Source organism: Lissotriton vulgaris, chromosome 5, assembly GCF_964263255.1.
Source record: "Lissotriton vulgaris chromosome 5, aLisVul1.2, whole genome shotgun sequence".
NCBI lineage: Eukaryota > Metazoa > Chordata > Amphibia > Caudata > Salamandridae > Lissotriton > Lissotriton vulgaris.
In genome coordinates this window covers 1,324,890,392-1,324,912,514 of record NC_141693.1, presented here as the reverse complement: position 1 = coordinate 1,324,912,514, position 22,123 = coordinate 1,324,890,392, and the positions used below count along the sequence as shown (strand labels likewise).

The 22,123-nt window shown below is 44.7% G+C and overlaps 1 protein-coding gene across 1 annotated transcript in view; it reads left to right on the top strand.

The window, feature by feature from the left end:
• The window catches only part of TULP1 (TUB like protein 1), a 628,127-nt gene that overhangs the window by 384,675 nt on the left and 221,329 nt on the right, over positions 1–22,123 (top strand). Inside the window, exon 3 of the mRNA XM_086920352.1 lies at positions 15,005–15,131. Coding sequence (XP_086776478.1) covers positions 15,005–15,131 — 127 coding nt within the window. The remainder of the gene's footprint in view (positions 1–15,004; positions 15,132–22,123) is intronic.

The following is a 22,123-nucleotide window of genomic DNA, read 5'->3' as shown; positions in this document are numbered from 1 at the left end:
TAAAGCAGAAATTACACACATGAAGGCTCTGAATCCCTGGCCACATGAGAAAATGTTATCTTGCAGTCGCCATTTTAGAATGTTGGAGCCCCCCCAGAGTCCTGAGAAAATATTGCAAAAGCCACATAGAGGACATGGTGAGTAGATTATAACCCCAGGCCTTTGTGGAGAGACCCCATAATATCCCATTCCAAATTTACAACCAAAAAATCCCAGTCAGGCATTGAAAACTCAGGGGTTAGGTCCCGTTTATTCATAGGCACCCCTCACCCCCCAGGGATATATATCTATAGTCTGCAGACTTGGTACCTAACTGCAGGATATTAAAAGTGGGTTAAAGACTGAACCATCAATTCTAAAGTCTGCAGCCCTACAACCAATGCCGCAGACTGTGGGTGCCATCATGAATTTGGTGAGTGCAGTGTCTCAATGATTAGAGCACAGAGTACATGCCCAGTGTTGGACACCCTTGCAAAAGTCTGCAGTCTAGCTGAATACACTGCAGACTACATTTTGTGATTGCAAGGGGCCTGCAACTTTCTAAATCCAACATATAGATCCATCACAGTCCCCTTTTCCGAGTCTGTATTGGCGATTATTAAGGAATCGCTATTACAGACTCTCAAAACGGGATGCATGTAGGAATCGCAATATTTTTTGCGATTTCTACTGCTTCCTTATTTGCGATTCGCAAATTGCTAATCGCAAATAAGGATGCGATTTCCCATTCATTCCTATGGGCCTAAAGGCGCATAGGAATGAATGGGGAGTCAATCCTTACTTACGATTCGCAATTAGCGAATCGCAAATAAGGATGCGATTACAAAGGTGCCAGGGTGTCCTAAGGACACCCTGTAGCACCCCTGAAATGCAAATGTACAAAGGTGTTGCGCACACACATGTCCAAAGGACATGTGTGTGTGTAACATACAACTTAGAAAAATGCACTAAAGTGCATTTTTCTAAGTTTTCGCTATTTACCACGAAGTTACACTTCGCTGTAAATAGCGGCCCCATATTGCGAATTCGCAATTATTAAAAGGCTCATGAATAGCATTTAAAGAATCCCTAATTGAGATTCCTTAAATGCGATTCTTCGCAATTTAGCGAGTTCTGTAATTGCGATTTTTGCATTTGCGATGATGAATCCCAAATGCAAAAATAGCGCTCGCAAAGGGCCGGATTCTCAGAATCTGGCCCTTTGCGAGCCGATTTTACTTTGCTGAATCTGGCCGCATGTCCTAGTTATTGAGGCTGCAGACTATGGGTGCCATTTTTGGTGTGTCAATTCCGCCGTCTTGAAATGTAGTGCACAGACAACTAACCTATTTGGAGCCTGTTTGAAATTAAATCACTAATAACTAAGATCCTGAATATGCCCACTTAGGAGTGAGCAGCCAACAAGTCAATTTTAGTGTAAACTATGTTATTGAACTAATTATCTTTTCAATGCAGTTTCTGTTGCGAGACCTCTGACTCAGCACACCTAGCAACAAGGGCAAGACTTCATGTACAATCCTCTGACTTCCTATCTAGTCCAAAGACTAGGCGTTCTGAGCTTCTCAATTGCTCAGATAACTTTCCACCACATGAAAAGCTGCCTTTTTCTTTGTAACAGGAGGCACGTTCACCCTATAGTGACAAGCTGGAGCACTTGAACACTACTCCAAAAATAGAGTAAGCACAGAGCACAAGAAGAGATTTCTGGACCATCCTGTGCAGATCCAGAGGCTGGGGAAGAGGAAGTCAATACTTAGGAAGAGTTGACAGGTGGAGAAGCATTTGGACATCTGGAAGCTCTTCACCACTGATCCTAAATAAACGTTTTATTTTTTTAATAGCCCCCCTTTGGTGGGCTAGGACCTGGGGGAATGCAATGCATTTTTCGTTCGGAGGGGCGCATGTGGCTCTCCTCACCGGGCCATTTCCAGGCCCAGCAGACTCCATTCCCCAAGGCCTTATTGAAAATTAAAGGGAGGGGGCCTGCGTTCACCACTCCCCGAACCTCTGAAAAGCCATGGGGACCCCTTCCCCTGGGGTCATGGTTACAATGAATGGGAGGAGGCATGCATCACCGTCCCATGCTCTTGCTCTGGGAATCCCATGCCCTGGGACCAGCTCTGTGTTGGTGCCCCGGGGATGCCGTCGCCCAAAAACACTGTTTTTTTCCTGGGAGCACGGGCAGGAAAGATTCCTGTGCTACCACCTGACAGGATCACAAAAGTTTCTCCCTGCCCGCGCTCTCACAGCATATCAACACATTAGAGCCAGTGCTAAATTTGTAAACAAATAAGGGCCAGTGCTCTCATCAGGAGACCATTGCAGCTTGTACCGTACATTGCCCATGTCATGCTGCCAATGATAGTAACAACACAACTACTAACCATCCCACTCTTACAAGTGTGACAATTCAGACTATTTCTGGCCCCCCACAGCCATAAGAATGGCTTGGATGGAAGGAAATAGTAATTTTTAATGGATATTGAATTCATAATTAATTGTTGTTGTTGTCATCTCTAAATTAGCTAGACAGTGTCACCTTGTAGCAGACTGTCACAATCACCGGTGTTGACAATTAAGTGCTGGTGCTGCGCACCGGAAACTATCGGCTCAAATTAAGCACTGATTAGTGCACATGTTACTACGTTTGAGAGGAGAAATTAAAACACAACATACAGCCATTCTACATTCAAGAAAGAATTAAGCATGGTTTCTCTCCAAGTCCTGCACAATACGGTTTTGTAAAACGCAGTGAACTTATTTTAAATACAAAATGTTCAGTATGCTAGACAAAACATTATTTGTTAAGTGCAAAAACACGACATCTTTCTCAAACGATTAATCCAGATTCCCAATTTATTACAACAGTCTCTACCATCTTCTGCTTCTTGTGTCTTGATTTTTCCAAAATCTTGATATCACCATTTGCGAGAAACCACGAGGCAGGTCCTGCGGAGCTCTGACCCTGTTGTTATTTGCTGTTATATCAGATAACGCCTTTACAGAAGCAATATACTTACTTGTTCTTGCTGATACCTATATTTGGTGAATCGTTAGCTTGCTATTCTTGTCCGTATTTGAGGTGGCAAGTTATGTGATACATTTTTCATTTTTTCAGATCACTTTTGAGACGAACACACGCGAGTGAATATCAGACATTCATACTTCGCACGTGGTTTTGGTGACGGTAGTGTCTAGTTGTATAGTTGACAGGTAATGGTCTTGGGTGATGCATACTTTAATCTGGCATTTAACTTCATTTTCAGGTAACAACTCATAAACCCAGCACTCGTGAGTGACTATGACTTGGTTATTTCTCACATGTGGTGTTGGTGATGGTAGAGATTAGCTGCAATAACGCCCATTAGACACTTATGTTGGTTTTTTGCACCCTGTTTTATAGATGGCTGATTGGTTGGTCTATCTTATATAGTGTGATTCAGTTGACATTTGAAATTTGTAAGTATTTGTCGATTGGTACTTGTATTGATTAATAATTAAATTTAAATGACCTTGTATTTATGGTCGTTTTTATCTATGGTCTATGTAGTGTTGTATAGCTCATTATTGTCCTTCTAGTGTGAGCACACTGTACAGTCTTTTCTTTGTGTCACAGGTTTTGTAGTACTGACATTTTATATTGTTGTGTTTGCATATTAGATGTTATTGTGCAACTATTTGTCCTGAAGATGGTCCCAAGGATCCATGTGACCACCAGGGACCGAAACGTCGACGTGTGAACACCGTTTTTGCTCAAATCATTTAATCTGATTTTTGTTGATCCTTTGAAGATGTGCAATGCCCATTTTGAACATGGCGATTTGTTAAACCCATGTATAATGCGAAAGGTGTTCCTCCTACCACTCTATATTGTTTGAAATGATTGGTAGTTTCTGTTGCCAACAATCAATTGACATAAAATTCATGTATTATTAAAGAACTTGATCTTTTTTGATAAACTGGTGTTATCATTCAAGCTCCTGTGACCATCACTAATTAAGTGTTCATGGATATGACACGATCAAATACTAAAGTTATTGTATGAATGACTGCTTTAGGGATACTTTTTGATATTGTTACTGATGATACCCAGTCCCTAGGGGATTATTGGGTGGCTCTATCGTTTTTGATGACTATCATCGTAGCGCTCTATTGCCCATTACTACCATTGCATTGCTCGCATTAATTGGTAAATTAATTAGTGACCGATTGTGCCAGTGCCACTGCCCATAACTATACTCCTCATTGTGCCCCAATCTCGTCCTGTTTCGCTTTTGTTTTCTGCTGCCATTTTGTTGTTGTTGTGCCTCCTAGCCAGTCTCTCCACCCCGCTCCCGCCTCCCAGCTGCTCCTCCCTCCCACTGGTAGTTCAGGATCGTCCCGTCTGCTGAAGCGCTGTGACCGTCCCGACTCGTTTCATTAGCGTTCGCTCCCACACGCTCCCTGGCCACTTGAGTATCTTAGCGATAAATTGCTCACTGCTGCATTGCTTTTCATAGCTTTTGTGCCTGATTATCGTAGTAGCGCTGTGCTCGCATTGCCTTTAAAAGCTGCTGTGCTTGACTTTGTGCCTGATTATCTTCGCATCGCTGTGCTCGCATTGCCTTTAAAAACTGTTGTTCTTGACTATTATCATAGCGCTGTGCTTGCATTGACTTAAAAGTTGTAGTGCTTGACTATTATCATAGCTCTGTGCTCACACTGCCTTTAAAAATTGTTGTGCCTGACTATCATCGTAGCGCTCTATTGCCCATTACTACCATTGCATTGCTCGCATTAATTGGTAAATTAATTAGTGACTGATTGTGCCAGTGCCACTGCCCATAGCAAAAGTGTCCCAATCTCGTCCTGTTTCGCTTTTGTTTTCTGCTGCCATTTTGTTGTTGTTGTGCCTCCTAGCCCGTCTCTCCACCCCCCTCCCGCCTCCCAGCTGCTCCTCCCTCGCTCCGCCCCCTTCACTATCCACTTATGACAGATGCAGTTTCGCGCAGCGTTCTCGCGCAGCGGACGCGCCCCATGCGCGCCGAAGGCGCGCCAAAAATAAGCCCGTCTACGCCTGTCCGCGCCTGGACCGCGCCCAGCGCCAAACCCCCTGGCCCCCGCAAAATCCACTCCACCCGCATAACGTACGACGCTGCAACCCTCTCAGCACTTAACCCAGGCCGACTCCCAAACTGCTACCAAGCCGCCCCAGGACACACCCATGGACCCTTCACCTGCCACTCCTGCAAGTTCGACTACACCAGAACCCACACCAAATCCACAAAATCCAAACAGAGCTCCGACACTAACCACCTGAAGTGCATCCTGCTCAAAACCCGCTCGGTCCACAGACACGCCATTGAACTTTGGAACCTACTAGACACCACATCGCCGGACGTCGCCTTTTTTACAGAAACCTGGATGAACGCCTCATCAACGCCCGACATCACCATAGCCATCCCGGACGGCTACAAGATCATCCGAAAGGACCGCATCAACCAAGCAGGAGGAGGCATCGCCATCGTCCATAAGAACACCATCCGCATCACAACCAGCTCCGACGATACCCTCGCAGCCGCCGAACACCTTCACTTCCAGATCCACACCGACCCCAAGACCACACTCAGAGGCACCCTCATCTACAGGCCACCAGAACCCCACACACAATTCAGCGAAGACATCACTGACTTCATCAGCCCACACGCCCTCCCCTCCGAGGACTACATTCTACTGGTAGACCTCAACTTCCACCTGGAAAAGAACAACGACAGCAACACCACCACCCTTCTGGACAACCTCGCCAATCTCGGACTCAAACAACTTGTTGACACCCCCACCCACTATGCCGGACACACGCTCGACCCAATCTTCACCTCTAGCAAGCACATCTCCTTCAATCACACCACAGCTCTCCATTGGACTGACCACAGCTGCGTTCACTTCAACTACAAAAAGACTACGACCCACAACCACCCACAACCAATTCCCCGCAGAAACTGGAACAAAATTACCACCGACCAGCTCTTCACATCGCTTCACCAAAACCCTCCTGCCAAATCATCGGACCCAAACCAAGCAGCCACCAACCTCACACAATGGATCACCCACAGCGCTGAAGAATTAGCACCCTTGAAAAATCATCAAATCAAGCAAGGTAGCAAAAAAGCCCCCTAGTTCAATGATGACCTTAAGAAATCCAAGATCTGTCGCACCCTCGAGAAAGCCTGGCGAAAAAACCCAACCACTGACAACCTGGCCACCTTCAAGAACGCCACCCGCAAACACCACCAACTGATCCGATCCACCAAGAAATCAGCATTCAAGGATCGACTCGACAACAACGTCCACAACAGCAAAGAACTATTCAACATCGTCAAAGAGTTCACCAACCCCACCGCCGGCACCAACAACATCACTCCCTCCCAAGACCTCTGCGGCTCTCTAGCCTCGTTCTTCCACAACAAAATCGCTGACATACATTACAGCTTTGGAGACCAGTCCACCCCACCGACCTCCGAACTAAAACCCCCCTCCAACAACCTTTGCGCCTGGAACCCAATCACCACTGAAGACACCATCCGCCTGATGAACTCCATCCACTCAGGATCGCCAACCGACCCATGTCCCCACCACATTTTCAACAAAGCAGACTCCATCATCGCACCCCATCTCCGAGAAGTCATCAACTGCTCCCTCAACTCGGCCACCTTCCCGGTAAGCTGGAAACATGCCGAACTCAGCGCCCTCCTGAAGAAACCCACAGCAGACCCCCCAGCAGACCCCACTGAACTTAAGAACTACCGCCCCATTTCGCTCCTCCCATTCCCTGCCAAAGTCATTGAGAAAGCCGTCAACAGTCAGCTCGCCGCCTTCCTAGAATCCAACAAATCCCTCGACCCTTCACAGTCCGGCTTCCGAGCCAAACACAGCACCGAGACCGCCCTCATCGCAGCAACAGACGACATTCGAACTCTACTGGACAACGGAGAAACAGCTGCCCTCATCCTACTTGACCTCTCCGCAGCCTTAGACACAGTCTGTCATAACACCCTTATACAACGCCTCAGCAACGTCGGAATACAAGGAAAAGCATTGGACTGGATCATCTGGTTCCTCGCCGGAAGAACCCAGAGAGTCCGCCTCCCCCCTTTTAGATCAGAGGCCACCGAAGTCATCTGCGGTGTACCACAAGGATCATCACTCAGTCCCACCCTCTTCAACGTATACATGAGTCCCCTCGCATCCATCGCGCGCCAACACAACCTCAACATCATCTCCTACGCAGATGACACCCAGCTGATCCTTTCCCTCACCAAAGACCCAAACACCGCCAAAACCAACCTACACGAAGGGATGAAAGAAGTAGCCGAGTGGATGAAGAACAGCCGTTTGAAAGTGAACTCGGACAAAACGGAAGTCCTCATCTTAGGATCATCCCCCTCCACCTGGGACGACTTATGGTGGCCACCGGCCCTGGGAAACGCACCCATACCAATGGACCACGCACGCAGCCTGGGCTTCATCCTGGACTCCTCCCTCTCGATGACCAGACAAATCAACGCCGTCTCATCATCATGCTTCAACATCCTACGTATGCTCAAAAAAATCTTCCGTTGGATCCCCACCGAAACAAGAAAGACGGTCACCCATGCACTGGTTACAAGCCGACTGGACTACGGAAACACCCTTTACGCCGGAACCACAGCCAAACTACAGAAAAAACTCCAACGCATCCAAAACGACTCATCCTAGACATCCCCCGCCAAGCTCACATTTCCGGTCACCTGAAAGACCTCCACTGGCTCCCCGTCAACAAGAGAATAACGTTCCGTCTCTTCACCCACGCACACAAAGCCCTCTATGAACTAGGACCGGAATACCTCAACACCCGCCTGTCCTTTTACACCCCCACCCGCCAACTACGATCGTCCAATCAAGCCCTCGCTGCAATTCCACGCATCCAAAGATCCACCATGGGGGGAAGATCGTTCTCCTACTTAGCGGCCAAGACCTGGAATTCTCTCCCCACCTACCTCCGCCTTACACAGAACCACCTCTCCTTCAGAAAACAACTAAAAACTTGGATATTCGATAAGTAAAGTACCCTACCTCCCTCAAGCGCCTTGAGACCCTCTGGGTGAGTAGTGCGCTATACAAATTTTGAACTTGAACTTATACCTATTAGCTCCTCAATCATACGAGTTAATGCTTCTGCAGTGTTATTAGCCAAGCAATGCACTAGGAAAGACAGTTTTCTAATATTCACATCACTGAAAGCCACACCGATAGAAGGAATTAAAACAACAAACATATCAGAAAATACTTGGCCAAAATCATGCTTTGTTCTTTTAAGCCCAATTTCACTCCCTTCATTCATTTGATTCATATGATAAACATGAGGAAAGATTAGAGCAAGATAGCAACTTCCCACCCAATTACTTCGGAGCTTAAAATAAGCTGTTTTACCAATAACCTTATAAATTCCTTTCAATATTGGTTCTTCGCTAGTCAAAAATGTATCTCTACTACATAATCCACATTACACTCTTTCTTTCCAACCATCTCTATTTGGTCATCACTCTGAGATTTATCACGCACCATACACATTACTCTTTCTTTCCCTTTTGTGTTCAACTGTCAGACTAGGATGCATTCTTGAATATCTAAATTTCTCTTCAGCGTTGGCATGCAAATCAATCTCTCTTTTTTCCCAATTTCTACTAATTCTCAACTTTTTTCATTCTTTTCTCTAATAAATTCACATTCTACCTCACTCAGTTTGCGCTAATGATTGTTATCTGTCAGTGCAAATGTAGAATTAGGTGGCATAATTGTCTCAAATGATTAGAAATAGAATTAGACTCAAGATCTTCAGTCTCAGGAAGCTCTACAAAGGGTGAATTCTAATCCATGAGTAAAGACAGTTTGAATCCTAGGCCAAGAAACAACATTAACTAACCTTTGCATGATAAAGAATAGTCCAGAAGAAGCTGCAAGTAAGTCATCCCCACTGAGACAGAAGTTTGAAGAAACATAGAAACATATCAATTGCTAACTTGTATGATAATTGCATCTTAAGACAATACATTTGAATAAACTTTCCCCTTAAAGTTTCCTGAAAATGTGTCATAATGTGCCGGTTTTGTGCCTAATACTCTATTATATGTAGTGGTTAACTCTTTATTCTCATCAGCAGCTAAATCATATCCAACTGATGATTTCAAGCACAATAAGACACTAACTAAAAAGAATATTAAAAGTATTCATAATTATGAGCAGCACTTTTGCTTGCTAGTGGCCATGCTTATTCTACAAAAAACATTTCTAAAAAGCAAAACAAAAATCTAATCACTAAATTTAAAAGGTACAACATCAAATCAAAACTTCATCATCTTCAAATGTTCAGACTATATATTCAGTTCAGACAATGTGAATTCAAAGGATCCTTACCACCTATGATTGGATACCTAAGTCAAAAATCAAAACTCTAACTATGAAACTCTGTGCACAGTTTTTTTATTAATCCAAAAGAAATCTTCTATAATATTTTGTATTCACATTAATTCATGTTGGTTCTGCTTCAAAAATAAATTGGCGGTTTGTAAACTTAATGGCTTCCATATCTGACTCCACATTAGCTAAGTAAATTCATTCAAGAGCTGCATATCTTTTCTTTGTTACTCTTTTGCCTACAGACTGCTCACTCTTACCGATTTTTTGGTCTTGTTCCATTTTCGGTTGTTCTTCTATGAGAGTTGTTTGCTTTTTAACGGTCTCGAGCACTCTTTTTCTACTTTTCACAGGTTCAGACCACTTATCTCCATGATGTACTTTTTCATCTTCACATTCACTCCTGACCACTGATGCATCTTCATTTGCCACTCGATTCACATTTCTGTCTGGAACAGTTTCAGTCTCGCTTTCCACTGTAAGCTAATTTCCTCTTGGGGTTTTAGAAACTCAAATTTTCAGCTTCACGCCTTGTATTCGAGTTTCTTACATTGCTCTTGTACTTGATTTTATTCACCACACCCTCTGGATCACGCAGTAGACTCAAGCTTGACACTGTGAATCAGTGGTTGTGGTTAACACTTCCTCAACTGTAGCCTTCATTATTTTTGTGTGAGATGTGTGTATCCACTGTGGTAAGCTGCCACATTTCATAGCAGTGTTCGTCACAAGGATCACTTCAGCTCCAGACAAGACTTACGAATGTGCTTTTTCACGACCATCGAATCCCCAGGCTGTAAATTGTGCCACAAATCTTTTTTTGCTGATGGTGTTGCCAAATTGACCTGATGACAGACAGAGCATAAACCATCAGCTAAGTATTTCAAATAATCTAACATAGATTCATCACTTAGTGACACAAGTAGAGCTCATCTCGTGGCTCTCCTCATCAGGACTTCATCATGAGAAAGTCTTGTCTTGTTTTCTGTTGTGCCTCTGATGCTCATCAGTACTGCTGGCAGTCCATCTGGCCATTTCAATTATGTTGAGGCACACACTTTTGCTAACTAAGACTTCAGTATACCATTGACTCTTTCTATGTCTCCTGATGCTTCTGGTTTAAAGCTGCAATGGACTTTCTGCTCAATTTTGTAAGGTTGTGCACACTAGCTTCATTGCCTCACTCTTAACATGTGTACCTTTATCTGACTCATAAGAAGTCGCCAAACTGAATATAGAGATCAATTTTCTTATGAATAGTTTTGATGCTGTCAAGCTGTCGTATCACCTGGCTGTATACCAGTAAAACATCAAACTCAACAAAAAATGCCCCTTGTAAATTAAATAAATCTATTAATGATCTAAACCCTTACTTAACATCTTGCATTACAGTACATGTAGGAGAATGATGGTCAGTTTGTTTCAGTTATTCATTACTTTAATTTATATCTAAGAAAATACGATTAGCATACAAATACCCTGTATGTTTCCCTTAAGGGTGGAATGATGCTACTTGCTTAGGCTTCAAACTATACCAAGAATGAACACACAAACACTAGAATGTACCTAAAATAGTTATGAAAAAGCATTGTTGAACTTGACTAAATGGATCCTCTGACATTGCTATGTGATTCGTAGTCACTAACGGTCTTCTCCCTGCGTTCACCTGCTCACCGGTAACACAACTGATACAGATTTTCAACTACACCTCTAAAAGGTGGGCTGTACCAATATTTGTTGAAAAGTCTAATTATGGCATTTCGACCCACCTGTGTTGGACTATGAATCAATCTGCACATCAGTGACAACATAAAATTAGGTAATACATATTGCTTTTCAGCTGTTCAGCTCATTCAATGTCTGTACTGAAATCAACATCAAACAGTTTACATTGTCATCCACAATTTTACATGGTTCTTACTCTTTTGAATTTATTGTAAAAGATACAAGAGCACAGTACTTTTCAACCTCATTAGCATATCTGTTGCTGTGCGTAATCGTAATCATATCACTTACATTTTTGTGAGCAGAACACTTTACCAGTGAAATCTCTTTAGGCTGCTGCAATGCCCTTAACATATTCAAAGTATGTGCCCCATTGCAGGTTGGGGTACCAGAAGATGTCATATAACCCCTTGTGACAACAATTGTCTGAAATGGTGGATTACACCAAAACCATTCGGGCTGTCATACTGGCTGTCAGTGTAAATTGTAACACTCAATCCATTCACTAAGCAGCATGCTCTTGTTAAGGCAATCAGTTCTGCTACTAGTGCTGAGGTTACATTACACAAGTACTATGTTTCCACAACTTTTGATATGGTGCAGACTGCATATGCCCCTCTCAATGTTCCTTGATGGTCTCTCAGACAAGAACTGTTTACAAATAAAATAAAATTAGCCCGTTTAAGTGGTACATCTTGTTTGTCTAGTCTTCGCTTGGGGTACAACTCTGTTGCATCAATATTATCATGATCATAACCTTCATCATATTCATCTTTGTTTCCAATCGGTGAAAGCATTGTGGGGTTCAAGGTATTCCATCTTCTGATCAAGCTGTTCCTAGCTGCTAAGATTATCTGCTCATATTTTGATAGACGGCTGTTTGCCAAATGCTGAGTTTGAGAATGAGTCAATAAAATCTCAACTGACTGAGGGACTAACATGAGTCTATCACAATCCCTTTGCTTTGTTCAATTGCAAGACAAACAGCTACTGCTTATTTTAAGCACCCAGAAAGTGCAGCAGCTACTGGATCCAATGTGGCAGAGAAGTGTAAACCACAGAGCACTTCACAATGTTTCGAAATGAGTACTGACAATGCACACCCTTCTCTTTCATGAAAAAATTGGTAAAAATATTTTTGTAATTTCGCATTTGTAGAGCGGCTGCACTACAAAATGTATTTCTGAGTTTGAGGTAGGCATTTGTCATTGAATGGCACTGGATCATTTACATTGCTGCGAGTCAGTAATGACTTTGAAATCAGAGAAAAGTCTGGAATTCACTGTTTACAGTAGCCAACCATTCCCAAAATCAACCTCACATCTCTTGGTGTTTTTTATGGATTCATTATCAAAATTGCAGAAATGGGTTCCTTAGATACTTTTCTCACCCCTTTTTGATTTGGTATCCTAAATAGATTACTTCTTGCACAGTACTGCATCTTTGTGACTGTCACTTTATGCCCATTATCTGCTTAATGGTTCAAGAGCGTATTGCATCAAAATTGCATTTTTTGTTTGTTTTAGATGCAACCGTCCGGTCTCTGTATACTTCACTAGCATTGAGTTACAGGGTAGCTGCAAACTTTCCAAATCTTTCTTTAGACTCTGACTTGAAATTCAGGGACTTTTTATATACCCTTGTGGGATATGACATCACACAAGAACTTTACTAAAATCTGAGTACAAAGAGATATTGGCTAACTTCATGAAGACAAATAGAGATAAATGCTTGCCACAAATCAATGACTGTGTAACATTCTCCATCAGCGGGAATCTGAAACAAAATTGCAGAAGGGTTCAATACCCCAGGACAACATGAGGCTCCAATTTTATTGATTTTACGAAGGTTTTTGATCACCCTCCATTTTCTGATCAGTGGCTTCAAGCCCATTACAGGTGAATTACAAGGTCTTCCTAGCACTTCTTTTAAAAAAATGCCCTGTTTACAATTTTTTTTCGATTATGGCTTACATCCCCTCCTCTGCTTTCCTTATAAGTTGCACTGAGGGGGAAATAGCCTTAATAACGAATCTTTAAGAATGAGTGTTGTAAACAACGATTCTTAAACAATGACCTTTTCAAGAGCCACAACTTCCAAAACCACGACCCACACGAACAACGACATCCTCATAAAACTGGCTAATAGATGTCATTGCAACTCACGATTTAGGAAGGGCACAAGTAAGGTACCTACCTAAGTTATGCATCTTCGTTTTGCTACAGAATTGTTACTATGTGATTGAAGACAGGACGTCCAAAGTTTGACATCATGTTAGTGAAAAACATAAGATGCAAACAACTCTGTGACCGTGAAGACCTGCCTTATCAGTCGTATTTGTGCATCGACGATGCTTTGCACCATTGTGTAGGTGGAGACACATGTCTCACCATTGTGCAACATGCATGTGCAATTATATGGTTTATATGGCGGAGAAACAAGTCATTAGTTTAGTAGCTAAATACCTTATAAGGTTAATAGAGCATCGTGGTGTAATTGAGCTGTGTACTGCTGTAATAAAACAGGAGAACAAGTCAAGCCATTATTATGTGTAAAGTAAGGGGAAAGTAAGGTCTAATTACAATCCATTCCTGGCATCTTGGAAAAGGTGTAGATAATCCAGTAACTTTTAAAATGAGGGTTGATACGATAAATCAACTAAAGGCTGTGCCAGCAGCTAAGCAAACCCGAGCGTGTGCTGAAAATAGTTATAAGATATATAAGGCTAGCAGTTTTAATGAGATAGTAAAAAAATCCAAAAATGGGAAATAAAACATTTGATGACAAAATGGAGTATTAATTAAGTATTTACCCGTGTCACCGAGGGCTATGGCTAGCCTATTATATCTTCAAGAGAATATAGTGTTAAGCAAACATAATAATAATGTAAAAAGTCTGGAATATGTAAAAATAAGGCAAAGATGAATGAGAAGAACGGTATTAGAAGTAATGCCAGTGCAAACCTATTTGCGTTAAAATTCCACGTGTCGCTGTGCTGTTGACATTCTGAAGAGGCTGAGATTACGTAGTGTTTAGAAAGGGAGGAAGGAATATAAGAAATTGTGGTGTAGTTAAATAGGTGACCACACTCTGTTAAGAACTGGTTCCATCTTGGAAGGGCTGAGTATTTGGGCATGTAAGTCCAAAGGTGATCATGACAATTTACTGAATATAATGGGTATTAGCACTACTGGTATGTACTCACTAGAATACAAGGGGATACAATGTGAATAGATTAATCTGAATGTCAGAGTTGACTGTTACGTCAGAACTATGTTAACTGGGTCTCCATCTTTTAGAGGGTGTCTTTGTAGTCATAGTGATTAACTATATGAGTAATGATGCTACTATAAGATTATGTTTGAAGGTCTTCGCTGATGTAGCCATCCTCATTTATAAACCGTTTTTCATCATCGGTACAAATGTGTGACTCGTCTGTGCATTAGTAGGTATTGTCCATTGTGTTAGTGGCGAATGAAATTGCATTGTGAGGCAAAGTGGGAAGATGAATGATGGGAGAGACGGCCGTCAAATAACATTAGTGTGAATAAATAATAGTTTAGAACACCAGTTGATCGAAGGAGCACCAGATTTGTTTTCTTGGTCCCCAAATTAATAGTTCAGATGTAACATGCTCTCCCACTCACACATTAGCAATGTATCTTGTTTTCTCTCTCTTTCTTACCTTCGTTATAACTTGATGTTCATCACATTCTCTCTCTAGCTTTGACTCTCGATCTCTCCTTTCCTTTGCCTCCGTATTTATTATGTTCTCTCTTCATCTCTCTAATGCTTGAACTTTCTTTTCTTGATATGGGTCACCATGCAGTGTTGGTGCTTGATCTAGAAACCGAAAAAGAAGCGCCCGGAGAAGCAAGAAGCCCAGCCTACGTCTGAGACCAAAGCGAAGAAATCTAAAGTGAAAAAGTCTGAGGATCAGTGCCTCTCCGAAGAATCCACAGTTGCCTCTCAGAGTAAGTAATCATGTCCTGTATCACAGTCACCCATCTTTGATTGAGGTTTGGGGAGAGTTTCTGATTGAACCTGGCTGACAGCTTTAACTAAAGACAATGTTGTGCTACCGTGAGTCGAAGAGTCTGCCAAACGTTTAGATTTTTATTCAACTTTATATTATTGAAACTGAGAAAAGGGATCAAAGTACTCCATTGCATCCGGGCCGCTGTCCTCGCCCTTTGCGTACAGCCTGAGGTACATTACTTCAGAGTGCAGGGAAGGGGATGAGGATTGTAGCCCAGGGAGGTAAGAATTGCAATCCGGCTGACAGCTTTGGAGCTTTCCGATTAACCAGAAGAATTCTGACATTCACGGGCCTTCAGAATGTGTGTTTAGTTGTTGTTCTACACACTGCTGCCAGCCTCTTGCAGAGACCGGACATGTACTTACATTTCACCTACCTCATCAAACGGCTTCCTCTTGTTCTTGGGCACCGCATTCACTTTAAGCTTGATTGTCTGGTATATAAAGTCCTTTTCCTCTCTCTTCTTAACAATCTGTGAGGTCCTGGGGCACTGAGGGGACTCAGCACTGCATCTTTCAGAGGTCAATGATATGAGTACCATTGAGGTGGGCAACAATAACCATGTTGTTCAGCGCCAAGTTACCATGGGGTGAACATATTCACAATGAGTCGGAAAAGGACATTTTGTTGGAATGTTGTGAAATGCTGTGGGCTCACTCAGCAGTATAGGAAGCAAGAGTTTTGTACAATTTCCATAGGCCGGTAGGGTGGGCAGGCAACAGGGTAAACTGCAGGGCACTCTGTGTCTGATGCATACTAGACATACATTTGCGAACCACATTGACACCATTCAATTGCTGCTGTAGTTTAGCTCAAAAATGTCTGGTCGATGCCGCTAAGTATGGGCATGATGCTTCAGTTAGGCTAGAGAAACCCATCCCTTTAGCCATGGCAGCTCGGCGAGGGTGGGAGTTGTCACCTTACAAGGGCGCTGTACTTAAGAAGTTGGGGAAACACTGGTGTAGAGCACAAGGGGCAACGTTGTAGTAAGGAATACCAGGCATTCCCAGTATTCTAGAATGGGCAAGTAGCAGTCATACTGTTCTCCCTCCCCTCCCCGTTCCCACTGACTTGTCTGCTCCCTGGTACACATTAGCAGAAGTTTGGGAGAGCCAGACCTCACCCAGGGGTGCTTGGCTTAAGTTTGAAGGACAAGTCCAAATATGTCACATTTACTGAATGTGTAAAAAAATTCTACTAGCTGTGCACAGTTACAGGCCAAAGAATGGCGGCATGGCCCCTGGGTGTTGGGGACGGTTTGATTTGTTGTCAAGCTTCTCAGATGTTTTCGCAAGCTTGCGCAGGCTGTTGTGGCCGCAGACTTTGGGGCAGGTTAGCATCCCCACCTTACATTTAGCATTCCAACAGCACAGTAGTTGACAGAACATGGGAAACACTTTCCCAAATCTGGCATCAGAACACAAGGTTAGTCAGGGCCAACTTGCCTGTTGGGTGCCTTGTGCATGTGAAGACTTAATACAGTTCCTGCACAGTCCCATCATTTTAGAATTAAAGAGTTGCCTGGGATATCTCTGGGCGTAAAGGAGGGCCAGGCAAGCAGCCAAGGGTCCACAGAGCAGGTGCTCTTAGCGTAGTATATGCTGGCTGCATCTCCTATACCAAGGAAGCAAGCATGTCTAAGTGTTGGGCCCATACTAGACATCAAGTAATAATTTAGCTTTGAGATAGAAGAAAGCTTTAGGTCCCTGATAGTACTCACATACTGGTCCGGTGGCGAGCTGGCCATCACAACCTAGGTTGGGGGGTTCAACTCTGTTACTTCTCCCTGCAGTGGCACATCTTGTCAGGAGTCAAAGGTATTGCACTTCAGCCAGGCAATGTTAACACCCAGCCACTCCAAGCCGATTATGTAAGGTCATCTTGGGCCTCATATACACAGCCCAGTATTAGGCCCCTGGATTTGTCAGCGTCGTGAATTACTAAATTCAACTGACCAAGAGGCGTGACCGTGGTTTACACTAGCAGAAGTTTGGGAGTGAAAAACTCCACCTAGTGGGGTGGCTGGCTGAATTTGATGGACTATTCCAAAAGGTTTCACAGCAACTGCACGTGGGAGAGTGTGCATAGTTCTCGCAGAAATAAGTGACAGAACAAATTTTGCTTTGACAAGTGCATGCTGATGGGTTGCGCGGTGTCCTGCGCTTACTGTGAGGCGTTCAGCAGTTTTTTACAGTGGGCACTCATCTGGTCATACAACACAGGTGGAGTCACGCATTACCTGGACGATTTCCTCTTCATAGGAGAAGCAGGGACTGCACCATAGCCCTGCATCACTTTCAGGAACTGGCAGGGCACTTGGGGGTTCCTTTGGCGCCCGGGAAGACTGAGGGTCCAGCGCAGGTCCTCACTTTTCTAGGCATTGAGCTGGACACAGTCAAGGGCGTGTCCAGGCTCCCTGCCGAGAAGGTGCAGGCATTGCAGCTGGCTATCCAGGCACTCCTGGGCAAGGACGAGGTTCCCCTGGGTGTCATTCAGAGCCTCTTGGGGAAGCTGAATTTTGCAGCCAGGGTAATTCCAGCAGGCAGAGTATTCACAAGGAGATTAGCAAGGGCCACAGCCAATGTGCATAAAAAGCATCACATGGTCAGAATAGCGAGGGGTTTGAAGGAGGACCTCCTCAGGTGGCATGAGTTTCTGCTGAGTTTTAATGGCACAGTCATTTGGAGCTGGTAGCCCTGGTTATCTGTCTCTTCACAGATGCGTCAGGCAGGGAGGGCTTTGGCGCTATAATGCACTGCGAATGGTGCACGCAGTGGCCTAATGCTTGGCGAAAAAAGAACATAACAGCTAAAATAACGCTACTAGAGCTGTTCCCCATAGTTGTTGCTCTACATCTGTGGCCACATGCGCTGTCAGCCAGAAGGGTGGTATTCTGGTCTGACAACATGGCCGTGGTGCAAGCCATCAATGGGCAGACTGCCAAATGCCCCCTGGTGCTGTGTTTGTTGAGGGAATTAATCAGGGTGTGCATGCGCTGCAATGACGAGTTTAGGGCAAGACACATTAAGGGAGTCAAGAATGTATAGAGCGGCGATAACCCCTTTCCCGGCACAGCTATGGCGACTTCTGCAATGGAACAGCAACTAAGAGCGATGGGTCAATGTTCTCTCGCACCAGGGACCAGGAAAAGATACAGAACTCAGCTCACCACCTCCCCAACATTTCAATGGCATTGGGACAAGCATCACTACCCTTAAAGCAACGGGTGCAGGGTTTCATACTCTGGGCTAAAGGGCAGGAGAAGAGTCATTCATGGGTGCATGGTCATTTGGCGGCAGTAACCCATGAAGCCAAGCTGGGAGGAGAACAAGATCCAAACAAAGTCTTTCTTGATCAGGGCGGCTTTAAAAGGGTGGGCCAGGGAAGAAGTCAGAGTCCCCGATAACAGGGCACCCATTGATTTCCTCACACTCCAGGGGATGCTAGATGTTGTAGAACAGGTCACCCATTCGCAGTTTGACGCCCGACTCTTTGCGGCTGCATTCTGCCTTGCGTTCTTTGGAGCATTCCGAATTAGCGAACAGGTGGCTAGGGCAAATACTGACCAGTCAGGAGCCGCCTGATGCAGCCACGATGTAAGAGAGTCGGATAGTTTGGTGATCCATCTCAGGAGGTCCAAAACTGACCAAGCGGGGAAGGGTGCTGACATAGTACTGATGCTGCTGGGGGATCACAGGTACTGCCCAGTTTCTAGAGTCAAAGATTACTTGGCAATTTGCCCCAATGTCCCTGGTTACTTTCTAATAAATGTGGATCAGGTGCCACTCTCGAAATTCCAAATAGACAAGGTCATGTTTGCTTGCCTCGAGCGGGCAGGCCTCGCTCGTCCCGACAAGAAGTATTCTAGTCACTCATTTCGGATTGGGGCGGCCACTGCATCGTTTAAGTATGGGGTAGGAAAGCATAATGAGAGTGGGACGATGGGAGTCCCATTGCTATGAACGCTACATTCGCCCTTGAGTGGGACAGGAAAATATAAGCTGGGCCTGCCACAAGGGGAAATTGTATATTATGTGTGCAGTGAATTGCAGTAGCATATCCAGGCACCTTTTGTATATTATGTGTGCAGTGAATCTGAGTAGCATACCATGTAGTGCATTGTGCAAGCACCAAGAATATTAAAATAAGTGTGTTAAAATGGCATCCGTTTATTTTGCCAGTATTCCGAGTGTAGGTGATCGGCCACTCGTTCGTCGCCAGACTGGCTCAGTGGGCCGCACGCAGGAAGTGGATGCAAGGGTTCTCACATACTAAGTTTGTCTAGTGGGGTTTCCCCGGCATGAGATGGACCAGCCTCCTGAACAGGCTAGAACAGGGCGTGGCTGGGCAGAAATGTTTCCCCAACATCTTGATAATCCACTTGGGAGGCAACGATCTCACTACCATGGGCAGGGGTGCTCTCCTACAGGCGATGAAGACTGACTTGGGGAAGATCAGCAATTCAATGGGGTAATGCTATCTCTTCCGGTCTGAAATAGTGCCACGCCTGGCTTGGCATGGGGCCAAGTCTAATGAAGCAGTGGAACATTCCCGCAAAACGGTAAATAGTGCTATGCGCAAATTCACAGACTAAAGAGGTTTTGGGTTTATCGGACATGAGCTGATCCAAATGAAGGTGAGATGCTATGTTAATGCTGATGAGGTTCACTTGTCACAGTTTGGAATGGACCTGTTCCTCTTGGACATACAAGAGGCACTGGAAAGAGCCGGTTGTAAGTGAAGAAAGGGCTTTTTGGTGGGGGGCTCTTAGGCGAAGGGGGCCGCCTCCAGAGCTGTGGCAGAGTTACATGGCGATCTGGAAGCATGATGGGTACAGAAGGGTACCCCAGCAAGAGCACAATAGGGGTGTCAGAGCCAAATCACTGGAACCTCGAGTCCTGGAACAACTACGTCGGCGCCCCGTTAGTCCTTCGGGGCGTTGTGGGCCTGAACAACCGGGGGTTTGCTTTGCTACGCTCCGCCCTAAAAGGGGCGTGCGTAATAAGGGACCAGTGTGTCACGTGATCTAGTAAGAGGATCACCCCCATAAGGGTAGCGCTGATTGGGTTCTCCACAGTGCTTGGCTCATCAGGCGGGCAGGGCAGCATAGGTTGTTTCAGCTGCCTGCACTTGGATCGCCCGTAAGATAACCCACCATATTTGCATACTTTTGTACGGAATAAACCTGCAGCAATATTTTCTCCAAAAACAAAAGTTGTGTTGTGTATTTATTCATGCATGCCTACTCTGTTGTGGTAGGGGTGGGGTGTTGTGCCTATAATGGGACCATGTGTGTTTAGTTGTTGTCCTACACACTGCTGCCAGCCTCTTGCAGGGACCGAACATGTACTTACATTTCACCTACCTCATCAAAAAGCTTCCTCTTGTTCTTGGGCACGGCATTCACTTTAAGCTTGCGCGGACGCGCGCATTTCTAAAAGCGCGACCTGTAAGTTTGACCTGCAATTTGTGTTCTGTTGTTTTTAACACACTCCCCAGCACTTAAGTTTTAAAACGTGCAAAACTCACTGGCAGCGCTATCTTCTCGCTTCAAACACCCCGGTCCACCGCAAGTGCTAGGCTTGATTGTTGTGGAGGGTGTAGGGCGGAGTCTGTTTCTCCAGGGGACTTAAACGCTATTGGACCAGAAAGTAGAGGTGGAGCCCCGAACAGTCACCTGACCTAGAGCCCGTCCTCTACTTTAATCTGATGTCAGGCAACCCGGGCAGCGGACGCGCGCATTTCTAAAGCGCGACCTGCAAGTTTGACCTGCAATTTGTGTTCTGTTGTTTTTAATACACCGCAAGTGCTAGGTTTGATTGTTGTGTAGGGTGTAGGGCGGTGTCTGTTTCTCGAGGGGACTTACGCTATTGGGCCAGAAAGTAGAGGCGGAGCCCCGATGGTCACCTGACCTAGAGCCCGTCCTCTACTTTAATCTGATGTCAGGCAACCCGCGCAGCGGACGAGCGCAGTGGTCGCACCGAAGACGAGCCAAAGACTAGCCCGTCTGTGCCCGTCCAAGCCCGGACGGGACCAGGGGCTAGGACCCCTGCTCCAACAATCCCAAACATACAGGTACTCTCATCTGAACAACTATTGGCACTTTGTCCCCCTAGACCAAAAGGATGTATAACACTAAAGGCTAAACATGCAGGTTGCGTTACATGTCCTAACTGTAACTTCTCGCTCTTGAACTTCCAACCATATCCCCCATAACTAAAAACCCCTCATATTGCTCCTGTCGCTGACAACTTTTTGTTTTTCAGTCTAAATTGTCGCTCACTTCCCAAACATAAACTTGACATCTTCAACCTCATTTGGGAAGAACAGCCAGATGCTCTCTTTTTGACTGAAATATGGCTGCACCACAGCGCCGGCCCTGACATAGCCACAGCTCTCTCCACCAATTATGCCATCCTGCGGAGAGATAGAGCACTGAAAACAGGAAGTGGTATTGCCATTATTTTAAAAAATCACCTGAAATGTAGTTTTGACCCCTTGAACATCCTGGATTGCGAAGCTGCTGCTTTTAAATTAACTTTGAACCCTAATTTCACTCTATCGGGAATGCTGGTTTATCGTCCTCCAGGAAACCCAACACAGAGGAATACCACCTTCGCCAACTACATTACCTCGCATCATCTTAGTACTAAGAACTTCTCTCCCATTGGAGACTTTAATCTTCACTTAGAAGATCTTTCTAACAATATATGCAATAATCTGATAGATGACCTTGCAGCCCTTAACATCAAGCTTCTTAATTCTGGCCCCACACACAAAGCAGGACATCTACTAGATCCTATATTCTCTAGCCTCTCTGAGATGGTATGCTATCCGGCCATTCCTTTATGCTGGTCAGATCACTTTTTATCTAAATTCACTCTTGGACTACCTGTCCCAACCACCCCTCTTTTCTCCCCTCAGATG